The sequence below is a fragment of the Geotrypetes seraphini genome, chromosome 1 (assembly GCF_902459505.1).
Source record: "Geotrypetes seraphini chromosome 1, aGeoSer1.1, whole genome shotgun sequence".
In the NCBI taxonomy this organism is placed as follows: Eukaryota; Metazoa; Chordata; class Amphibia; order Gymnophiona; family Dermophiidae; genus Geotrypetes; species Geotrypetes seraphini.
In genome coordinates this window covers 153,233,044-153,253,689 of record NC_047084.1, presented here as the reverse complement: position 1 = coordinate 153,253,689, position 20,646 = coordinate 153,233,044, and the positions used below count along the sequence as shown (strand labels likewise).

At 45.1% G+C, this 20,646-nt stretch overlaps 1 protein-coding gene across 6 annotated transcripts in view; it reads left to right on the top strand.

Annotated features, from left to right (window-relative positions):
* Positions 1-20,646, top strand: part of ZNF827 (zinc finger protein 827) — a 290,810-nt gene that overhangs the window by 142,951 nt on the left and 127,213 nt on the right. For all 6 annotated transcript variants that reach the window (XR_004539050.1, XM_033940095.1, XM_033940085.1 and 3 more), the window contains exon 3: positions 19,193-19,365. Coding sequence is in view for 5 of the 6 variants with exons in the window: in XM_033940095.1 (XP_033795986.1) it covers positions 19,193-19,365 (173 nt within the window). In the remaining variant the exon portion in view is untranslated. The remainder of the gene's footprint in view (positions 1-19,192; positions 19,366-20,646) is intronic.

Sequence of the window (20,646 nt, the reverse complement as noted above, 5' to 3'; positions counted from 1 at the left end):
CGAGATGGTATTGAAGCCAGACGTATCTGCTGTAGTGATGGTATCTCTAACAATTGTTTAGACTGTGAGCGCAACCAAGAGTTTCAAGTCTTGATGCAATGCCCAGTAAACCAAAACTGCAACCTTACACTGTATCCCCCTGGAAGCCAATGAAAGGCAACCATCAGCAGGGAAACATACTCCCTTTCGGATATACTCCCAATCACACATGCCGCCGCATTTTGGGTCACCTGCAATGTCCTGAATGACTTCTGAGGAAGTCCACATAACAAAAGCGTTACAGTAATCTAAATGCGGCAGCACAAAACATTGCATGACCTGTTGAAAATTAGGTGACGAAAACAGATCTCAAAGTCTCAACACCAAACAAATTTTTAAAAATACTGTGTTTACCACAGCTGCAATGTGGTAATGAAATGACTGAAGAAACCAATAACACTTCTAAACTAATCTAATCTAATCTTCCATTTGTGAGTCGCACATACCTATACAGGCTCAAGGTGACAGATCAAAGAGGAAGGGGAAAGTAATGGGGGAAGGGGGCATGGAGAAGCAAGAGGAGGGACCTAGAAGTAGGGGGTGCTATACAGAAACTAAAACAGCTAATTGTCAAAGAGGTAAGTCTTCAGGTTTTTCTGAATGTGGTGTAGTTTCTCTTTTCTGATAGCTTCTGATAGATATCCCATGTTTTTACACCCAGATAAGTTAGCATAGAGCGGAAAATTCGCTTGTAGTGGAGGTATTTTGTGGATGGCAGGTTTAGTTGGATTCTGTTAAGGAGTCTTTTTGATGTCGACCAAACAGTAGAGAATAGTTGGATGAGAGGGGCTGCTGTAGAGCCAATGTAGTTGCTGATGAAGGTTGTGATTGAATCAAATTTCTTTAATTTGTAGATTAGTCTAACTGCTGTGGTTCTGGATGAGTTGCAGTTCGTGGATAAGAGTAATGTTGATGCCAAGGTAGGCGGAGTTGCAGTAGTCCAGTTGAGGTAGGACCATCATCATCTGAATGATTAGAGCAAAGTGGTGTGGGTGGAAGTATGATCTTGTAAACTCTTAGCCACAGATTGATTAGAGGTTTGCACCCTATCGTACAAAAAGAATGACGGCACTTCTGACATTCCAGATGCGGAAAGCTACAAAATTTTAGTTCCTGCCATATTTAAACACAAGCAATTCAATGTCGGCCAGTCTACATTAGCATGTAAATAGGCAGACAATAACTGAAATCAAGTGGGGGCCAAAACCAAATGAAAGAGCATAGCCAACCAATTTCTTTTGAAACACAAAAGGGTCTGATTGGTGAAGAATGATTGTTCCGGAGATACTAAACAAATGCAAGTGATCCAGTCGTACCTTATGGTTTGCAAAGTCAAACACAGCTGCTGCATCAAGTGATGCTAGAAAGAAAAACAACAAAACCCCCCAAAAAAGTTCCCCCCCCCCATCAAACCCTATGCAGATTTCATCACAGAGAGATAATAACAACAGCTCTGTACTATGCCCTTGTATGAAATCCAAATTGGAAATCATCTATTACATCTTCCAAGTTAACCAAAATTTGTTTCAGTTTATCCAATCTAATCTAATCAGGGATTTATGGGTCACACTATGCCTACATAGGTTCAAGGCGACTTACAACATGGAAAATGGAGAACAGAAAGGAGCGGTAAAAGGAATCTTAGGAATACATTACAGCATAGAGAAGCATTAGGCTAAGATCTTTGGGAATTGAAGAGATAGAGAAGATGTATTGTGTGATTTAGGGAATTTTATACAACTCTAAGGTGTTGGCGGGAGGTACATTGAAAGAACAAATTCTCATCTATAAATACCATTTAAGGCAGTGTTCTTCAACCACTGGTCCATGGACCGATGCTGGTCCGTAGAAATGTTCTGCTGGTCCACAGGGCTGGCTAACCCATCAAGCCCAAGACAGCATTCTTCAGCCGCTGGTCCAAGGTGCGATCAATGTGGCATCTTTGGGCTGGCTCCCTGAGTGCTGCAGTGCACAAAGCCGTGGGAAAAGGCTCCTCCGCGCGTCCTGCACCTGAACTGGAAGCCTTTTCTCTGACGTTGCAATTTCAGAGGGAAGGCTTCTAGATGAGGCGCGGGATGCTGCCCACAGCTTTGTGCAATGTAACACTCAGGGAGCTGGCTTGAAGACACCGCGTTGATCGCACAGTGGAGCGGCCCAAAGATAACACCGAGGGAGCAGGCCAGAAGGCAAGGCACAGCATGGAGGGAGAGAGACAACAACGGTAGGGGAAATGTTTTTATTTTTTTTATTTAATGATTGATTTGTCTATTCAGGAAGAAATGCATTTGTTTCGTTTCCTCTGGGGCTGTACTGCTTGCAGAATCTTGCATCTTATGGTTTGTTTGTAAATATTAGTACTTCTAGTTTTTGGTCCTACATTTGCATGGGATTATCTGTTTCTGGTAGGAATGAATGTTGAAAAGCATACAGTGTGCTTTGTGAATTTTAATTTTGTGGTTGACCATTATGTGTTGTTAATACAATTATATTGTGTGTATAAATGAAAAATGAATGGAAAAAATTGTGTTACAATTAGTACTATTATGGGGGTGGGGTCTGGGGCGGAGATTGGGTGGAGATGGGCACGACTTAGCCCAGTGTTCTTCAACTGCTTGTACGCAGAGCGGTGCCGGTCCACAAAATAATTATTTTATTTCCGTCGAACCATAGGTGTCAAAAGGTTGAAGAACACTGATTTAAGGTATGGGTTAGCTATTTCTCTTAGATCTTTCTCTGTAAAGACCAAGAAAGGTTTGGACAATTAAGACATGGGGGAAGCCTCTGCTTGCCTTGGATCGTTAACATGGAATGTTGCTACTCTTTGGGTTTTGGCCAGGTACTAGTGACCTGGATTGGCCATTGTGAGAACGGGCTACTGGGCTTGATGGACCATTGGTCTGACCCAGTAAGGCTATTCTTATGTTCTTATAAAATAAACAACTCCTAAAGTGGGGTTACCATATGTCTCCAAAAAAAAGGACAGACAGACGGACTGAGACATCCAGGTTTTACTTCCATTGCTTTCAACAGTCCTTTATCTGGAGTCATATGGTAACCCTATCCTAAGTCTCTCCATTCTGGCTTTGTCTTCTCTGAATTCCTCCTTTTACTCTCTCACTGACTTCCCTGCTTTTAATATACATGAAAAGGTTTTTAATATGAGGTTGTTGTTTTTTCCTCCATGGTAAAAACTTTTTTTTTTTTGCCTTCCTTATCAATGCTTTGCTTCTAACTTGCCAGTGCTTATGCTGCTTCCTTCACTCAGATCCTTTTTCCATTTTTGGAAATTAGCTCATTTGGCTAGAATAGCCTTCTACCTCACCTTTTTAACCATGCACTATGCCAGTTGTTTGGCTTTCCTTTGACATTTTTTTATTTTTATTTTTTTTAATTCATGGAATTCATCTGATCTGGGCTTCCAAGATGTTTAAAAATATCATCCATGCCCAATTTAAACTGTTAGCCTTTGTAGCTGCTCCTTTAGTTTTTTATTAACTATATTCTTCATTTTATCAGTTGCCCTTTTGAAAGTTAAATTCTATTCAGTAGCCCCCTCCTTTACTAATGCATAGCACGGGTTTTAGTGCTGGCAGTGGCGGTAACTGATCCGACGCTCATAGAATTCCTCTGAGCGTCGGATCAGTTATCGCTGCTGCCGGCGCTAAAACACGCGCTATGTGTTAGTAAAGGGGGACGAGTAGGTTTTCTTTTGTGTCTGCATGCTAGTTATTGACATAACCCCCATTTTACAAAACCGCGCTTTCGTTTTTAGCACTGGCCGCAGCGGTAACGGCTCCAATGCTCATAGAACTCCTATGAGTGACAGAGCTGTTACTGCCGTGAGCAATGCAGTTTTGTAAAAAGGGGGGATAGATTGGATGATTGCTTTTGCCATTAACACTTGCATCAAATCTTGCCTTCCACTAAGGCAGGGGTGTCAAAGTCCCTCCTCGAGGGCCGCAATCCAGTCGGGGTTTCAGGATTTCCCCAATGAATATGCATGAGATCTATTAGCACACCATGAAAGCAGTGCATGCAAATAGATCTCATGCATATTCATTGGGGAAATCCTGAAACCCCGACTGGATTGTGGCCCTCGAGGAGGGACTTTGATACCCCTGCACTAAGGACCAGATCTAAACCAGCCCCCTCTTTTGTTGGTTTCTAAAGCAGCTGTTTCATGAAGTGATGATCATTTCTGTCATCTAAGAGCTTTATCTTCTAGCATTTCCTTACATGACATTAATCTGATCAATATCAGGTTAATTGAAATTGCCCACTATTATAGTGGTGCCAACTTTTTGTTAACTTCCCTAATTTCAACTAACATTTCATCATCTGTCTGTTTATTTTGGCCAGGAAGGTGGTAATATAACCCCACCACTATTCCCTCTTTCACACATGGAATTACTTTCCATAAATATTTCACATTGTAATTTGTTTCCTGCAGAATGGGTTTTTATTTATGTTTGACTCAATGCATTCTTAAGTACCAACCCTCTTCAATTTGATTCATTCTTTTATTACAGTATCAAAGTAGCTGCTTAGGTTATCATCCTTCCGGCAGGTCTTGATATGCCTATAATGGGATCCGGAAGGTTCGCCCCCCACATTTCGCCCCCAGCAATTCGCCCCTCACATTTCGCCCCCCACATTTCGCCCCCAGACACATTTCGCCCCCACACATTTCGCCCCCGCACATTTCGCCCCCGCACATTTCGCCCCCCGGATGTTTCGCCCCCACACATTTCGCCCCCGCACATTTCGCCCCTGAGTGTCAGACTATTCCTCTCGCAGGCGATTTCTTTGCCGACACGACGGCGCTCTCGATGAGGGAGAGGACGGTGGGGGCGGCCCGCCCGGAACTTGCGTGCGGGTCCGCCCGCCTTAGAGCGCTGCGCCTTCTTGCCGATCGGCTTTCTGCCCTCGGCGTTTTTTAAACTTGTTGCCGGCTCTCCCCGCGTGGAGCTGGTGCAGGAGGGGGGGTGCGGCTTGCAAGGAGTCGGGGCGTCGGCCGCGCCGGCTTTCAGGGCCGCCGACTCCCTCCTCCCTGGCCGCAGGTTGCTTTGCCGTTCGGGGTCGGCTAATCGTTGGGGGGGGCGGCACCTCTGCCCAGGCCGCGGGCCGCGTGTGAGCCAGCGGCTCGCGGCACCGAACAACTCTCTTCCTGGCAACTATATGAGCGGGGCGGGTCGCCCCACACGTGCGGGCTGGTCCGCCTGCCCGGGAGCATCGGATCGGATTCCTGCCCTTAGCCGGTAGTCTTCCCTCCTCTCATACCGCGGGCCGCGTTGGAGCCAGCGGCCCGCGGCGCAAAAACGCACCGTACCGGCGCTCCCCTCCTCCCGGCCGGGCCGCTTGGGGGCTCCTTCTCCCCCTCCGGCACCAATGGCTGACCGCACCAGACCGGCGCTTCCTTCCTCCCAGGCCGCGAGCCGCGTAGGAGCCAGCGGCCCGCGGCAAAAAACGCATTAGACCGGCGCTCCCTTCCTCCCAGGCCGCGAGCCGCGTTAGGGCCAGCAGCTCGCGGCGCAGAACGCGCGTGCCGGCGCTCCCCCTGTAGCGGCTGGCGGCGCCGACCGCAGCGGACCGGCGCTCCCTTACTGCCGGGCCGCGGGCCGCGTTGGGGTTGTCTGTTCGGGGTCGGCTGGTCGTTGGGGGGGGCCGCGCCTCTGCGCGGGCCGCGTTTGGGCTGGCGGCTCGCGGCGCCGAGTGACTCTCTTCGCGCTGGGGGGCGGCGCCGGCGTTCGGGGGCGCATCAGCATACTCCCTGACTCCTTAAAAAAAAAAACCGCTACAAATTCAAAGTGCACAGCTGGCGGCCCTGCAGCTCCGGACTTCCCCACACCTGCTCTCTCCCCCTCCCCCCCGATCACTATTATTTTAAATGTTATGGCAGCCACGGCGCTGTATCCATCGGAGGAGACTTCTAACCTCGGCCTGCCCCGGAACTCTTCCTGCAACAGCAACTTCATGGCCGAGGTTAGAAGTCTCCTCCGATGGATACAGCGCCGTGGCTGCCATAACATTTAAAATAATAGTGATCGGGGGGGGGGGGGGAGAGAGCAGGTGTGGGGAAGTCCGGAGCTGCAGGGCCGACATCAGAGGCAGTGAGAACAGCCAGCTGTGCACTTTGAATTTGTAGCCTGCCGTCGTGTCGGCAAAGAAATCGCCTGCGAGAGGAATAGTCTGACACTCAGGGGCGAAATGTGCGGGGGCGAAATGTGTGGGGGCGAAACATCCGGGGGGCGAAATGTGCGGGGGCGAAATGTGTGGGGGCGAAACATCCGGGGGGCGAAATATGCGGGGGCGAAATGTGAGGGGCGAATTGCTGGGGGCGAAATGTGGGGGGCGAAACTTCCGTGAACCGCCTATAATATCTAACATTTCCATCAGCGCTTACCTATTCTCCGAGTGAAAAAATATTTCCTCCTGTTGGTTTTAAAAATAATTCCCTTCAGTTTCATCGAGTGTTACAAAGACTAGGGGAGACACTATGAAACTGCAGGGAAATACTTTTTAAAACCAATAGGAGGAAAAAATTTTTCACTCGGAGAATAGTTAAGCTCTGGAACGCGTTGCCAGAGGTTGTGGTAAAAGCGGATAGCGTAGCTGGTTTTAAGAAAGGTGTGGACAAATTCCTAGAGGAAACATCCATAGTCTGTTATTAAGACATGGAGGAAGCCTCTGCTTGCCCTGGATCGGTAGCATGGAATGTTGCTACTTCTTGGGTTTTGGCCAGGTGCTAGGGACCTGGATTGGCTACAGTGAGAATGGCTACTGGGCTTGATGGACCATTGGTCTCTTCCACTGTTCTTATCCTCTTAAGTGTGCCAAGTAAGGACCATCAAGCCATTGTAATGTCACTGATGAGGTTGGCTCTGAGGCACTGTGGAATGAGGCATTATGACATCACAATCTCAGCTCTGGAATGTTGCTCTCATTGGGGTTCCAGAATCTTGCTATTCTTTGAGATGCTGGAATGTTGCTACACCTTGGGTTTTGGCCAGGTACTAGGGACCTGGATTGGCCACCATGAGAACAGGCTACTGGGCTTGATGGACCTTCCAAGATGTTAAGCTGGTCAAATTAGAGGTAAGCCAAGAAGATGTCCTCAGGCAGATAGACAGGCTAAAGAGCGACAAATCGCCGGGTCCGGACGGCGTTCACCCAAGGGTACTCAAGGAACTAAGGAACGAAATAGCAGAACCACTTCGACAAATATGCAACCTATCCTTAAAAACTGGAGAGATCCCGGAGGACTGGAAAATAGCAAATGTCACGCCCATCTTCAAGAAGAGTTCAAGGGGTAACCCAGGAAACTACAGGCCGGTGAGCTTGACCTCGGTCCCGGGAAAGATGATGGAAGCGCTGGTTAAGGACAGCATTTGTGAACACATTGAAAACAATGGGCAGCTAGAGTCGAGTCAGCATGGCTTCTGCAAGGGTAGGTCATGCCTTACAAACTTATTGCACTTCTTTGAGGGGGTAAACAGCCAGGTGGATAAAGGGGAATCTATAGACATCATTTACCTTGACTTCCAAAAAGCCTTCTACAAGGTGCCACACGAAAGACTACTTAAGAAGATATGGAACCACGGGGTGCAAGGGGAGATCCACCGATGGATCAAAAACTGGCTGGCGGACAGGAAGCAGAGGGTTGGAATAAAGGGACATTACTCAGACTGGAAATGGGTCACGAGCGGAGTTCCGCAGGGGTCAGTGCTGGGACCGCTCCTGTTCAATATCTACATAAACGACCTAGAGATGGGAACAAAATGTGAGGTCATTAAATTTGCGGATGACACCAAACTATACAGCAGGGTTAAAACCATGGAAGACTGCGAAGATCTCCAAAAGAATCTAACAACACTGGAAGAGTGGGCCAAAAAGTGGCAAATGAGCTTCAACATAGGGAAATGCAAGGTCATGCATGTGGGGAAAAAGAACCCGATGTTCACTTACAAAATGGGGGGATCACTACTAGGGGTCAGTAACCTTGAAAGAGACCTGGGAGTGATGGTAGACACAACACTGAAGGCATCGGCGCAGTGCACCACAGCCTCAAGGAAAGCAAACAAAATGTTGGGTATCATTAAGAAGGGTATCACGACCAGGACGAAGGAAGTCATCCTGCCACTGTATCGTGCAATGGTGCGGCCGCATCTGGAGTACTGTGTCCAGTACTGGTCGCCGTACCTCAAGAAGGACATGGCAGTACTTGAGGGAGTCCAGAGAAGAGCAACTAAACTGATAAAGGGTATGGAAAATCTCTCATATACTGACATTGAAACAGTTAGGACTGTTCTCCCTGGAGAAGAGGAGACTTAGGGGAGACATGATAGAAACCTTCAAGATCCTGAAAGGCATAGAGAAAGTAGACAGGGACAGATTTTTCAAATTAAGGGGAACCACAAGTACAAGGGGGCACTCAGAGAAATTGAAAGGGGACAGGTTTAGAACAAACGCTAGGAAGTTCTTTTTCACCCAGAGGGTGGTGGATACATGGAATGTGCTTCCAGAGGCTGTGGTAGACAGGAGCACATTACAGGGCTTCAAAGAAAGTTTGGATAGGTTCCTATAGGACAAAGGGATTGAGGGGTATAGATAGGGATAGGAGTAGAGGTAAGTTATAGGAATAGAGATAGGTTATAGAGCTAGTCAGGGACCACAGCTTAGGCAATGGGCCTGATGGGCCGCCGCGGGAGCAGACCGCTGGGCGAGATGGACCTTTGGTCTGCCTCAGCGGAGGCAACTTCTTATGTTCTTATGTTCTTAAGTGTGCCAAGTAAGGACCATCAAGCCATTGTAACGTCACTGATGAGGTTGGCTCTGAGGCACTATGGAATGAGGCATTATGACATCACAATCTCAGCTCTGGAATGTTGCTCTCATTGGGGTTCCGGAATCTTGCTATTCTTTGAGATGCTGGAATGTTGCTACTCCTTGGGTTTTGGCCAGGTACTAGTGACCTGGATTGGCCACTATGAGAACAGGCTACTGGGCTTGATGGACCATTGGTCTGACCAAGTAAAGCTATTCTTATGTTCTTACTTATATGCAGACGTTAGAGTGTAAGTTTTTTGTTTGTAAGTTATTTTCCTTTCAATTCTGTGTTTGCGCTGAAATCCAATTCCATCTATAGCAGGGGTGTCCAATGTCGGCAATCCAGTCGGGTTTTCAGGATTTCCCCAATGAATATGCATGAGATCTATTAGCATACAATAAAAGCAGTGCATGCAAATAGACCTCATGTATATTCATTGGGGAAATCCTGAAAATCCGACTGGACTGCGGCCCTCGAGGACCGACATTGGACACCCCTGATCTATGGAATGGAAGTTTACAAGGACCGGACTTGGGTAGCTCTAGTGTAGAGTATTTTCATTAGTAGCGAATGAGAATGAATTTCGGAGATAATTGGGAGAAAGTCCAAACAGGATTTTGTAACAAAAGCAACCAGTGCAATTTGCGGAAGAAGGCAGTGATACGATCAAACTTCTTCAGCCTGACCGCTGCGTTCTGAACAATGCGCAGCCTCTGCAGATTTTTCTGTGTTCCAAGTGAACAATACTACAGTAATCCAATTGTCTCGGTCCTAGAGACTTAACCAAAAGTCTAAATGAATTAACGTCAACCTATGCTCTGATTGATCGGAACTTCCATAATGTGTGGAATCCCCTTCCTACTAGGGCAGGGGTAGGGAACTCCGGTCCTCGAGAGCCGTATTCCAGACGGGTTTTCAGGATTCCCCCAATGAATATGCATGAGATCTAGGTGCATGCACTGATTTCAATGCATATTCATTGGGGAAATCCTGAAAACCCGACTGGAATACGGCTCTCGACCGGAGTTCCCTTCCCCTGTACTAGGGCATCCACCTGATTCCTCTTAGTCAGATTCTGGTCCAGGATTACATCTAAGATCTTTATGACAGGGTCAATTGGATAGATTTTGTTATAGTCAAAGATGTGGGGAGGCAAGGAAGTGCTCGTGTCTGCTGCATTGAAAAGTAAATAGCACTTAGAATTCAGCATGCTTATAAACACGCAGATGGGTTTACTACTACTACTACTACTATTCATTATTTCTATAGCGCTACCAGATGCATGCAACACTGCACAGTCACAAAGAAGAAGAAAACAGTCCCTGCTTGAAAGAGCTTACAATCTAAACAGGTAAGACAGACAAACAGGATGTCATGGGACTTCAAGGTAAAATTGTGTTGTTTGCTGATGACGCTAAACTGTGCAATGTAGTGGGCAGAGTAACCGTGCCCGACACTATGACACAGGACCTACTTTTACTGGAAAAATGGTCTAATATTTGGCAACTGAGTTTTAATGCCAAGAAGTGCAAGGTTATGCACCTTGGTAGTGGAAACCCTAAATGGTGAGACCTTAACAAAACTGTTGCAGAACGGGACCTGGGAGTAATCATTAGTGAAGATATGAAGACTGCCAGGTTATGCACCTTGGTAGTGGAAACCCTAAATGGTGAGACCTTAACAAAACTGTTGTAGAACGGGACCTGGGAGTAATCATTAGTGAAGATATGAAGACTGCCAATCAAGTGGAGAAAGCTTCATCCAAGGCTAGACAAATGCTGGGTTGCATCCAAAGAAGTTTTGTCAGCCGAAAGCCTGAAGTTATAATGCTGTTGTACAGGTCCATGGTGAGACCCCATCTGGAATATTATGTTCAATTGTGGAGGCCACACTATCAAAAGGATGTGCTGAGAATGAAATCGGTTCAGCGAATGGCCACTAGGATGGTCTCAGGACTCAAAGATCTCCCATATGAAGAACGCATAGGTAAGGTAAAAGGGAGCCATAGTGCAAAATATAGACAGCAGATATAAATTCTCAAAACGGACACATTTTGATCACTAAATTGAAACTAAAATCATTTTTCCTACCTTTGTTTAGTGATTTCTTGAGTCTCTGGTTGCACTTTCTTCTTCTGACTGTGCATCCAATATTTCTTCCCTTCTTCCCTCCTGTATGCTTCCTCTCCTCCAGACCTCATTGTCTACCCCAACTTTTTCTTTCTTTCTCCCTGACTCCTTCTTTCTTTCTGTCTCCTTGCCTCCCTTTCTTTCTCTCTCTCTCACCATGCCCCCTTTCTTTCTGACTCCCTGTTCTCCCTTTCTTTCTGTTTCCCTTCTTTCTTTGTCTCCTTGCCTCCCCTTCTTTCTCTCTCTCTCTCTCCATGCCCCCTTTCTTTCTGACTCCCTGTTCTCCCTTTCTTTCTGTTTCCCTTCTTTCTTTGTCTCCTTGCCTCCCCTTCTTTCTCTCTCTCTCTCTCCATGCCCCCTTTCTTTCTGACTCCCTGTTCTCCCTTTCTTTCTGTTTCCCTTCTTTCTTTGTCTCCTTGCCCCCCCTTCTTTCTCTCTCTCTCTCCATGCCCCCTTTCTTTCTGACTCCCTGTTCTCCCTTTCTTTCTGTTTCCCTTCTCTCTTTGTCTCCTTGCCCCCTTTCTTTCTGACTCCCTGTTCTCCCTTTCTTTCTGTTTCCCTTCTTTCTTTGTCTCCTTGCCCCCCCTTCTTTCTATCTCCCTGCCTGCCTCCTTTCTTTCTTTCTTTCTCTCTCCCGGCCCTCTCCCAAGCCACTAGGTTTGCCACCGCCACCATCGGGGAACAGGTCCCCAAGATGCTGCCGCCCCAAGCTCTCCCTGTAGAAGCGTTGCACTGACCAGCATTCCGACATCGGAGAGAGTTCCGGGACAGCCAGGCAGCGATTGGCTGGCCCAGAACTTCCTTTCCGACGTCAGAATTGATGACAGGGAGCGGAATGCTGGTCGGTCCAATGCTTCTGCAGGGCGGGTGATGGGGGACATCAGGGAGAGGAAGGCTGATCGGCCCGGTAGATCGGGACGGCAACACGAGTCTATCATGAAGCCCGGGATGGGATCAGCGATCGACTCGCGTTGCCTTCCCGATCTACCGGTTGATCGCGATCGACGTATTGGGCACCCCTGATCTATACAATCTATTCAATATGTGAGGTTGGCTAACCGTAGCCCAACAGAGATGAATCATTCCCTGGATATCCTCATACACTCTCCAGTCCTTTCCAAGGCTCCCTCTCAGTCTACATCTAGGAAAGGTGGACCCCTCTCTCTCTCAACCTCTACCTCTCACGAATGATTCAAGTCTGGGGCAGACATTCCTTCCTGCCTGAGTCCCGCCCCACTGAGCTGAAAAGTTCAGGGCACCCTGGGACACCCTCTGCTGCCCAGTAGCAAAACTGCAGTCTTAGTGAGGGGAAAATTCCTTAATCTCTCACAATTATACTGAAAGAAAACTGAGTAAAAACTGATTCCTAGTATTGTATTGGAACCTGCCTTTCAGAGAATGAAAAAAAATTCCATCATATATAAAGATAGCAATCCATAAAAAATTTTAAAGACCAGAATACAAATTTTTAAATTGTATTAATTGCGGAAAGAAAGTTACTGAAAAAGGCTGAAAAACATATGTGATTACACCATAAAACATGAGAGATATTGAGAGAATTCATTGTGAGGGGGAAAAAAAGGTCCTTAGAAGGAAATTGATCTTGTCAGGTTTGCTGTAGATAAATTCGCATTGCTGCTTCATTTGTTAGACCATACAATCCATTGTAAACTTAATGCTGTCAGGAAGCTGGTGTTAATGTCTTCTCTCTCAAAAAGGTGTTATAACTCAAGATGGTGATAAAATTACATTACATTACATTAGTGATTTCTATTCCGCCAATACCTTGCGGTTCAAGGCGGATTACATAAGATTTATCAGGAGTTACAAGAATTGTAACTTTACATAAGAATTGTCATAGGAATTACATAGGAGTTATATAAGAATTGTCTGGAACTTGAGGCGATACATGTTGGGTAATTAGAAACATTTTAGATTTGAAAGGGGTAGTGGGAGTGGTGGGTGATTGGGAAGGAACTGGTTGTGTTAAATAGGTTTTATGTATTTTTTGAAGAGTAGGGTTCTAGTTTCTTTTTTGTAGCAGGGCATTTCTGTGGCAACTTGGATACTGCTGGCGTGTCATCCTATTATAATAATAATAACTTTATTTTATACCGCCATAATCAAAAGTTCTAGGTGGTTTACACTAAAAAGAGCTGGACAATCAGTGAAATACAATAATACAGTAAAAAATATAAACATTTGTAAAATAGAATTTCAATAATGAAACTCTCATTAAGTAATAAACTTATCGAATAAAGTGGTCTTAATTAATTTCCGAAAACAGCAATAGGACAACATAGCTTGCTGAATACATTTACCTAACCAAGATTGATGTCTAGCAGCTTGAAATGCTAAGGTCCTATCTAAGAAGGTCTTATATCTACACCCATTAATTTCTGGATAAGCAAATACGTAGAAGTTTCTAGTTTCTCTTGATGGTCTATGCAACACAAAATGAGGAAAAAGGTAAGCTGGAGACAATCCCGACATCAGCTTAAACCAGATACAGGAAAATTTGAATACTACTCTTGCCTCCAAAGGCAGCCAATGAAGTAAACGATAATATGGACTAATATGGTCGTTCTTTTTTAAACCAAAAATCAATCGAACAGCTGAATTGTGTTCAGCAGGACCATGAAGTTCTTATATGGAGCTATTTAGGTGAAATTTTCAATCCATTTCCAGCCATAGTCTAGCAAGATTCCGGAACCCCAATGAGAGCAACTTTCCAGAGCTGAGATTGTGATGTCATAATGCCTCGTTCCACAGTGCCTTAGAGCCACCCTCATCAGTGATGATACAATGGCTTAATTGTCCTATACTTGGCTCGCGTAAGAACATAAGAATAGTCATACTGGGTCAGACCAATGGTTCATCAAGCCCAGTAGCCCGTTCTCACGGTGGCCAATCCAGGTCACTAGTACCTGGCCAAAACCCAAAGAGTAGCAATATTCCATGCTACCAATCCAGGGCAAGCAGTGGCTTCCCCCATATCTTAATAACAGACTATGGACTTTTCCTCCAGGAACTTGTCCAAACCTTTCTTAACACCAGCTACGCTATCCGCTCTTACCACATCCTCTGGCAATGCGTTCCAGAGCTTAATTATTCTCTGAGTGAAAAAAATTTTCTCCTATTGATTTTAAAAGTTTTTCCCTGTAATTCATCAAGTATCCCCCAGTCCAGGTAATTTTTGACAGAGTGAAAAATCGATCCACTTATACCCATTCTACTCCACTCAAGATTTTGTAGACTTTAATCATATCTCCCCTCAGCCATCTCTTGTCCAAGATGAAGAGCCCTAACCATTTTAGTCTTTCCTCATACGAGAGGAGTTCCATCCCCTTTACCATCTCATTCATAAAACAATCAAAACATCTCAAAAATTATGCTGTAAAAAGGGGAAACAGTCAATACTTCAATTAAAATCTATATGTTAAGTAGCGTATTCTTAAATTGATATAGATATTATTGTTGCTGAAGATCCACTGGCAATCTATTCCATTTTGATGGGCCAGTACAGGAAAACACCCTTTTTATTGTCGATTCATTGTACAGATATTGCTGAGTCGGAACCACCAACCTAAATTGAGCCGACGAATGCAGGGATCTTTGTGATACAGAAGGCCATCTTGGTGGGGATACTGGCACCTCTCCATCCCCGCCTCCAGGCCATGCTCACACCCTCTCCCACCTTTTTAAGTCTTTGCCAGCGCGAGCAACTTTTCGAGCCTGCTGCTTGCACCGGCCTGGCTCCTCTCGGAAATCACTTCTGGGTCACAGGGCCAGGAAGTGATGTCAGAGGGAAAGCCAATGCCGGCACGAGCAACAGGCTGGAAAAGCTTCTCGCACTAGCAAAGATTTAAAGAGGTATGGGGGGAGGGCACGGCACGAGTGTGGCGGGGGAGTGCAGAAGGAGCGGGGTGAGCGGAGAGGAGGGTGCGGTAGGGTACCACCATCCCGGGCGCTTCCTACTCTCACTACGCCACTGATAAGACACCAAGCAGTCTTGCAAATATTTGGATGACATTTGGTTGAGACTGAAATAAACCATCAATAACAGTTTATACATTACATGAAACTCCATAGATGACCAATACAGTAAAACCTTGGCTCGCCAATAACTTGATGTGCGAGAGTTTTGCAAGACGAGCAAAACTTTTATTAAATTTTAACTTGATAAATGAGCGAAGTCTTGCAATATGACTACGTACAGTATACGTGCGTCACGTCATCACAACTGAGACGATGGTTCTTCTCTCTCTGACGCTACGGGAGTGACCGTTCTAAATGAGCGAGGTCTTGCAATACGAGTACATACAGTATACATGCGTCACATCATCACAACTGAGCCGATGGTCTTCTCTCTCTGATGCTACGGGAGTGAAGTGACTGTTCTAAACGAGTACATACAGTATACACGCGTCACATCATCACAACTGAGCCGATGGTCTTCTCTCTCTGATGCTACGGGAGTGAAGTGACTGTTCTAAACGAGTACATACAGTATACTCGCGTCACATCATCACAACCGAGCTGATGGTTCTTCTCTCTCTGACACTGCGGGAGTGTAGTGACCGCTCTAAATGAGCGAGGTTTTGCAATACAAGTACGTACAGTATTTTGTATTAAAGTTTTTGGGTTGTGGAACAAATCATCTTGAATTTCGATTATTTCTTATGGGTAAATTTGCTTTGATATACAAGTGTTTTGGATTACAAGCATGTTTTCGGAACAAATTATGTTCACAAACCAAGGTTTTACTGCCCTTTACTATAAAATATTTGGTAACGTGTTCAAATCTCACATAACAAAGGTATTATGGAGTTCTGCAAGACTTGTTAAGCTCACATACTTGATGCTGGTAATCTCAAAACACATAAATAGGTGTATAAGTAGATCTGATCCTTTGCGTGGATCTCTTTGTTGTATTTTTTTTCTTTGGAATGTGAATGGGGGAGTTTGAGGAGAAGTAGGGAGCAGGGAATTTGGAAAAAGGTAAGGGGAAGAGTGAGAAAAGCACTGCAGGCAAGTTCAGGTTTGGCGAAGGAGCAGCAGAGAATCAGGTGTGGCAAGCTGTGGCCACAGAATACAAAGATTGGTTTAGACAGGAGTCAACAGACTGTGAGAAGAAAGTTAGACAAAAAAGGGGAAATTCTGTGAATGACATCTAAAAAGACAGGCGCCTGTCTCATGTCAATCACACGTACAGAATCGTGCCTAACTTAAACACTTAGGTGCCTGTAATGTAGTCTAGGATTTCAAGGGCCTACATCCTTCTCCACCCCTAAACCAGATGTCTGGATTTCACTGGACATGTCCTCCTTTTTAGAAGATCACATTGAGCACTTTCAAAGCCTGCCTAAATTTTGTCCAAAGAACTCACGTCTGTCTGAAACCCAAACTACCCTCAAAAATGCAGTACTCCACCGATATTCTCAGGGGTTCCGTTCCAGGAACCCCCGCGAATCTTGAAAAACCGCAAATACGGTTTTTCATGGGGGAGACTGGAGAGGGCAGCGGGAAAGGCAGGAGAGAGCAGCCGGAGCGCCGGCGAGTGCAGGAAATCACTCGCTGTATGCTCCGACCGCCTCTTCCTGCACTAAGTAGGGCCTTATCCAATCAGGAGCTGCTTTGACACACAGCTCCTGATTGGTAAGGCCCGACTTAGTGCAGGAAGAGGCGGTTGGAGCATACAGCGAGTGATTTCCTTCACTCGCCGGCTCTCTGGCTGCTCTCTCCTTGTCGGTGGTTCGCGGTCAGAAAATACCACAAATGACTGGGACCGTGAACTGCTGACTGCGAACGACCGGGGGAACACTGTATACTTCCTTACAATGCCTATAAGACCTAGTTTTACAGTTGCTATGGAGCTTGTTAGCTTCCTCTGTAGCACACTGGTTAAAGCTACAGCCTTCTACACTGATGTTCCTAGTTTGAATCCAACTCAGTACCTATGACAGAAAATAAATAAATTTATTGTTACATATTGTATAAGGTATTGATTATATGATAAGAAATGGTGGGAAGGGTGGGAGATAAGAGCATATTATTTGTACCATTGATAATTATTAAGTGTTATATTTATTGTTAATTTGTTTGGATATATTGTTACACCTTATGTAAATTTGAAAATGAATAAAGAATTAAAATAAAAAAAAGAAAATAAATAAATGAAAACAGTAAAACAGATTTTTTTTTTTAATGGTATGGTGCTAACATTTTACAATTATAATAAAAAATAGCATAAATTCGCCATTCTAATAACATCGGAATTATAACATTAAGGACATTGGTTGGCGTCTTAACTCCCGCCTTGAAAATAAAAAAACCCTGATTCTGTAAAGGACCTCTAAAAAAGTGGACGTCCACCTGACGCTGAGCGTCCTTAAATTCTGCAAAGTGCGCCTAACGAGGACATCCAAACTACGCCCAAATGTAGGCGCACTTTGCAGAATCAGGGCCTAAATGCTGAGGATACCCATTTTATTCCTTTGGGCATCTTAGCATGTAGCTAAACGCTAACGCATGCATGTTAGTCTATGGACGCGTCGGCAATTAGCGCGCGCTAATCGGTTAGCGCACCTTAGGGCTCCTTTTATCAAGGCGCGCTACGGGGGTTAGCACGTCAGACATTTCATCACGCGCTAACCCCCGCGGCAAGCCAAAATACTAACGCCTCGTCAATGGAGACGTTAGCGACTAGCGTGGCAGGCGGTTTAACGCGCAGTATTCCGTGAACCCCTACTGCGCCTTGATAAAAGGAGACCCTAGTAAAAGAGGGTGTTAGTGAATGTATTTTAGCTAAAAGGACTCCTTTGTTTTCTGCTGCAGTTAAACCTGTAGCATCAGCTTGTGCAAACAGGACCCAAAATACTTTAGATTTTGAAAACAGATTGATGATGGTAAATACTGTATATGGGATAGGGTTAAATTTGTTTTTTTCATTAGGGGCGGGTGGCATTATTAGGATTTAGTTCATGCCTTTTTCAATGGTAGCTCAAGGTGAGTTAACATTCAGGTACAATATGCATTTCCTGGTGGGTTTCCAGTCTGTTTGTACTTGAGGCAAAGGGTAAAGTCACTTGACCAGTTCGTTTCACACATTCTTTATATTAAATTTTATTTTAATGTGCATTAAAACTTAGTGCATTGATTACTAAGTTAAAGTGCATTAAATTGATTCAGCATGCACTAAATTTTTTAAGGCACTCTAATGGATCTAATTTGTGCAAACAAATACACTTTCCCTAGTAATGGAAATGCTTTCATGTTTTCCTTATATATATATCAAAACACAAAAGCAAAAATTCCACGACCAAAATATCAATTATGTAACAAAAAGTGGAATGGAAAAATTAATTAATTAGTTCGTCAATTCAATTGTACCGATAGATAATTAATGAAAGAATGCAAACCTCAGACCGTACTGCTACGTCTCATAACAGCCTATGGCTATTTGACAAATGCAATATAATGGTTTCAATCATTGATCCGCCTCCTTCCTTTTAATGTGAATACAATAATTTGCTTATTTCTGATCTGAAGAAGGGTTACCTTTGAAAGCTCATCATAAAATGCATTGAGTTAGTCCAATAAAAAAAATATTACCTTATTTCCTTTTTTTTTTTTTGTTTTAATCGTATATCCCCCCTTTTTTTACAAAACCATAGCACGGTTTATAACACAGCCGCAGCGGTAACAGCTCCGACACTCATAGAATTCCTATGAGCGTTAGAGCTGTTAGTAGTGGCCGGCGCTGAATACCGTGCTAAGGTTTTTTTTAAAAGGGTGGGTATATTACTTAGTAATGGATGAGAAGAATAAGATGGTAAATAAAATGGAAAATATATTGCCCCTAGTGCAGGAGTGTCAAAGTCCCTCCTCGAGGGCCGCAATCCAGTTAGTTTTCAGGATTTCCCCAATGAATATGCATGAGCTCTATTTGCATGCACTGCTTTCATTGTATGCTAATAGATTTCATGCATATTCATTGGGGGAAATCCTGAAAACTCAACTGGATTGCGGCCCTCGAGGAGGGACTTTGACACCCCTGCCCTAGTGTGTTTCTTTTTTCTAGGGATTTATTAATTCGCTTTGGTAGCATTTCTAGCATGGGGGGGGAAGTCCTTTTAATGTGAGCAGTAATTTCCTTATTGAGTCTTTTTTTCCCCTCCCCCGCCCCTGCTTGTAGTCCCAGAAGAAGAAGGAGGGAAACCTTTCCAGTGTCCAATATGTGGTTTGGTGATCAAAAGGAAGAGCTACTGGAAGCGGCATATGGTGATTCACACAGGTTTGAAAAGTCATCAGTGCCCGCTCTGTCCATTCCGATGTGCCCGCAAGGACAATCTAAAGTCACACATGAAGGTAAGGATAACGAATCAACATAACCCCTTAATGGCTTCCTATCCTATTTGACTTGCGTTTCATACCCCTTATGCCTGTCGTTGCCGTACGTTAGTTTGTCATATTGTCTGTCACCCAAATTTATAGTTTTAAATATGTACACTTCTCCCTCGTTATTCTCGGGGGATACGGGCAGAGCCGGACCTCGAATGGTGAAAAACTGCAATTATCCGGCTCTGACCCACCCCCACCTCCCTGCCACCTTCCCGGACTTACCTGGTGGTCTAGAGGGCTTTCGGGGCAGGAGCAATCTTCCTACGGTCCTGCCCCGTGCAGATCGCCATGAAGAAATGGCTGTAGTGAGTTCCCGTCGTAGTCTCGAGAGACTACGGGAACTCACAGCAGCCATTTCCTCATGGCGATCTGCACGGGGCAGGAGCGTAAGAAGATCGCTCCTGCCCCGAAAGCCCGCTAGACCACCAGGTAAGGCCGGAAAGGCGGCAGGGAGGTAAAAAATATGTTTTTTTAAATTTTCCCCCTCCCCAGAAAAAAATCGCGATTATGTGAAATCGCGAGTGCAGAAACCGCGAATGGGAAGGGGGAAGTGTACACCGCTCGGAAATCTGATGATCGGTATATCAAATTGAAATAAAACAGTTCCAAAATTTGCCATACTTCATATGCTATTCTCTTCTATCAGGGGGTTAGTTTATTTATTCATTCAATTTTCTATACCGTTCTCCCAGGGGAGCTCAGAATGGTTTACATGAATTTATTCAGGTACTTGAGCACAATAAAATTATGTAAACCATTCTGAGCTCCTCTGGGAGAACGGTATAGAAAATTGAATAAATAAATGAATTTTTTTAAAGACCTGTTTTTTTAAGGGAAGTTAACAACTTAGGTAGCACAATAATGAGCGATTTCAATTACCTTAACAAGTATAAAGCTTATGTAAAGAACATGAAAACGTCGTTCAAAGTGAGAAAGACATGGGGGAAGCCACTGCTTGCCCTGAATCGGTAGCATGGAATGTTGCTATTCGTTGGGTTTTGGCCAGGTACCAGTTGCTATGCGCCTCTCCTTTGCTGTCGTAGACATCGATGGATCTTTTCGGCCCGCGGTCTCGCCCTCTCCCTTGCTGTCGTGGGCATCGGTGGATCTTTTCAGCCTGCGGTCTCGCCCTCTCCCTTGCTGTCGTGAGCATCGGTGGATCTTTTCGGCCTGCGGTCTCGCCCTCTCCCTTGCTGTCGTGGGCATCGATGGATCTTTTCGGCCTGCGGTCTCGCCCTCTCCCTTGCT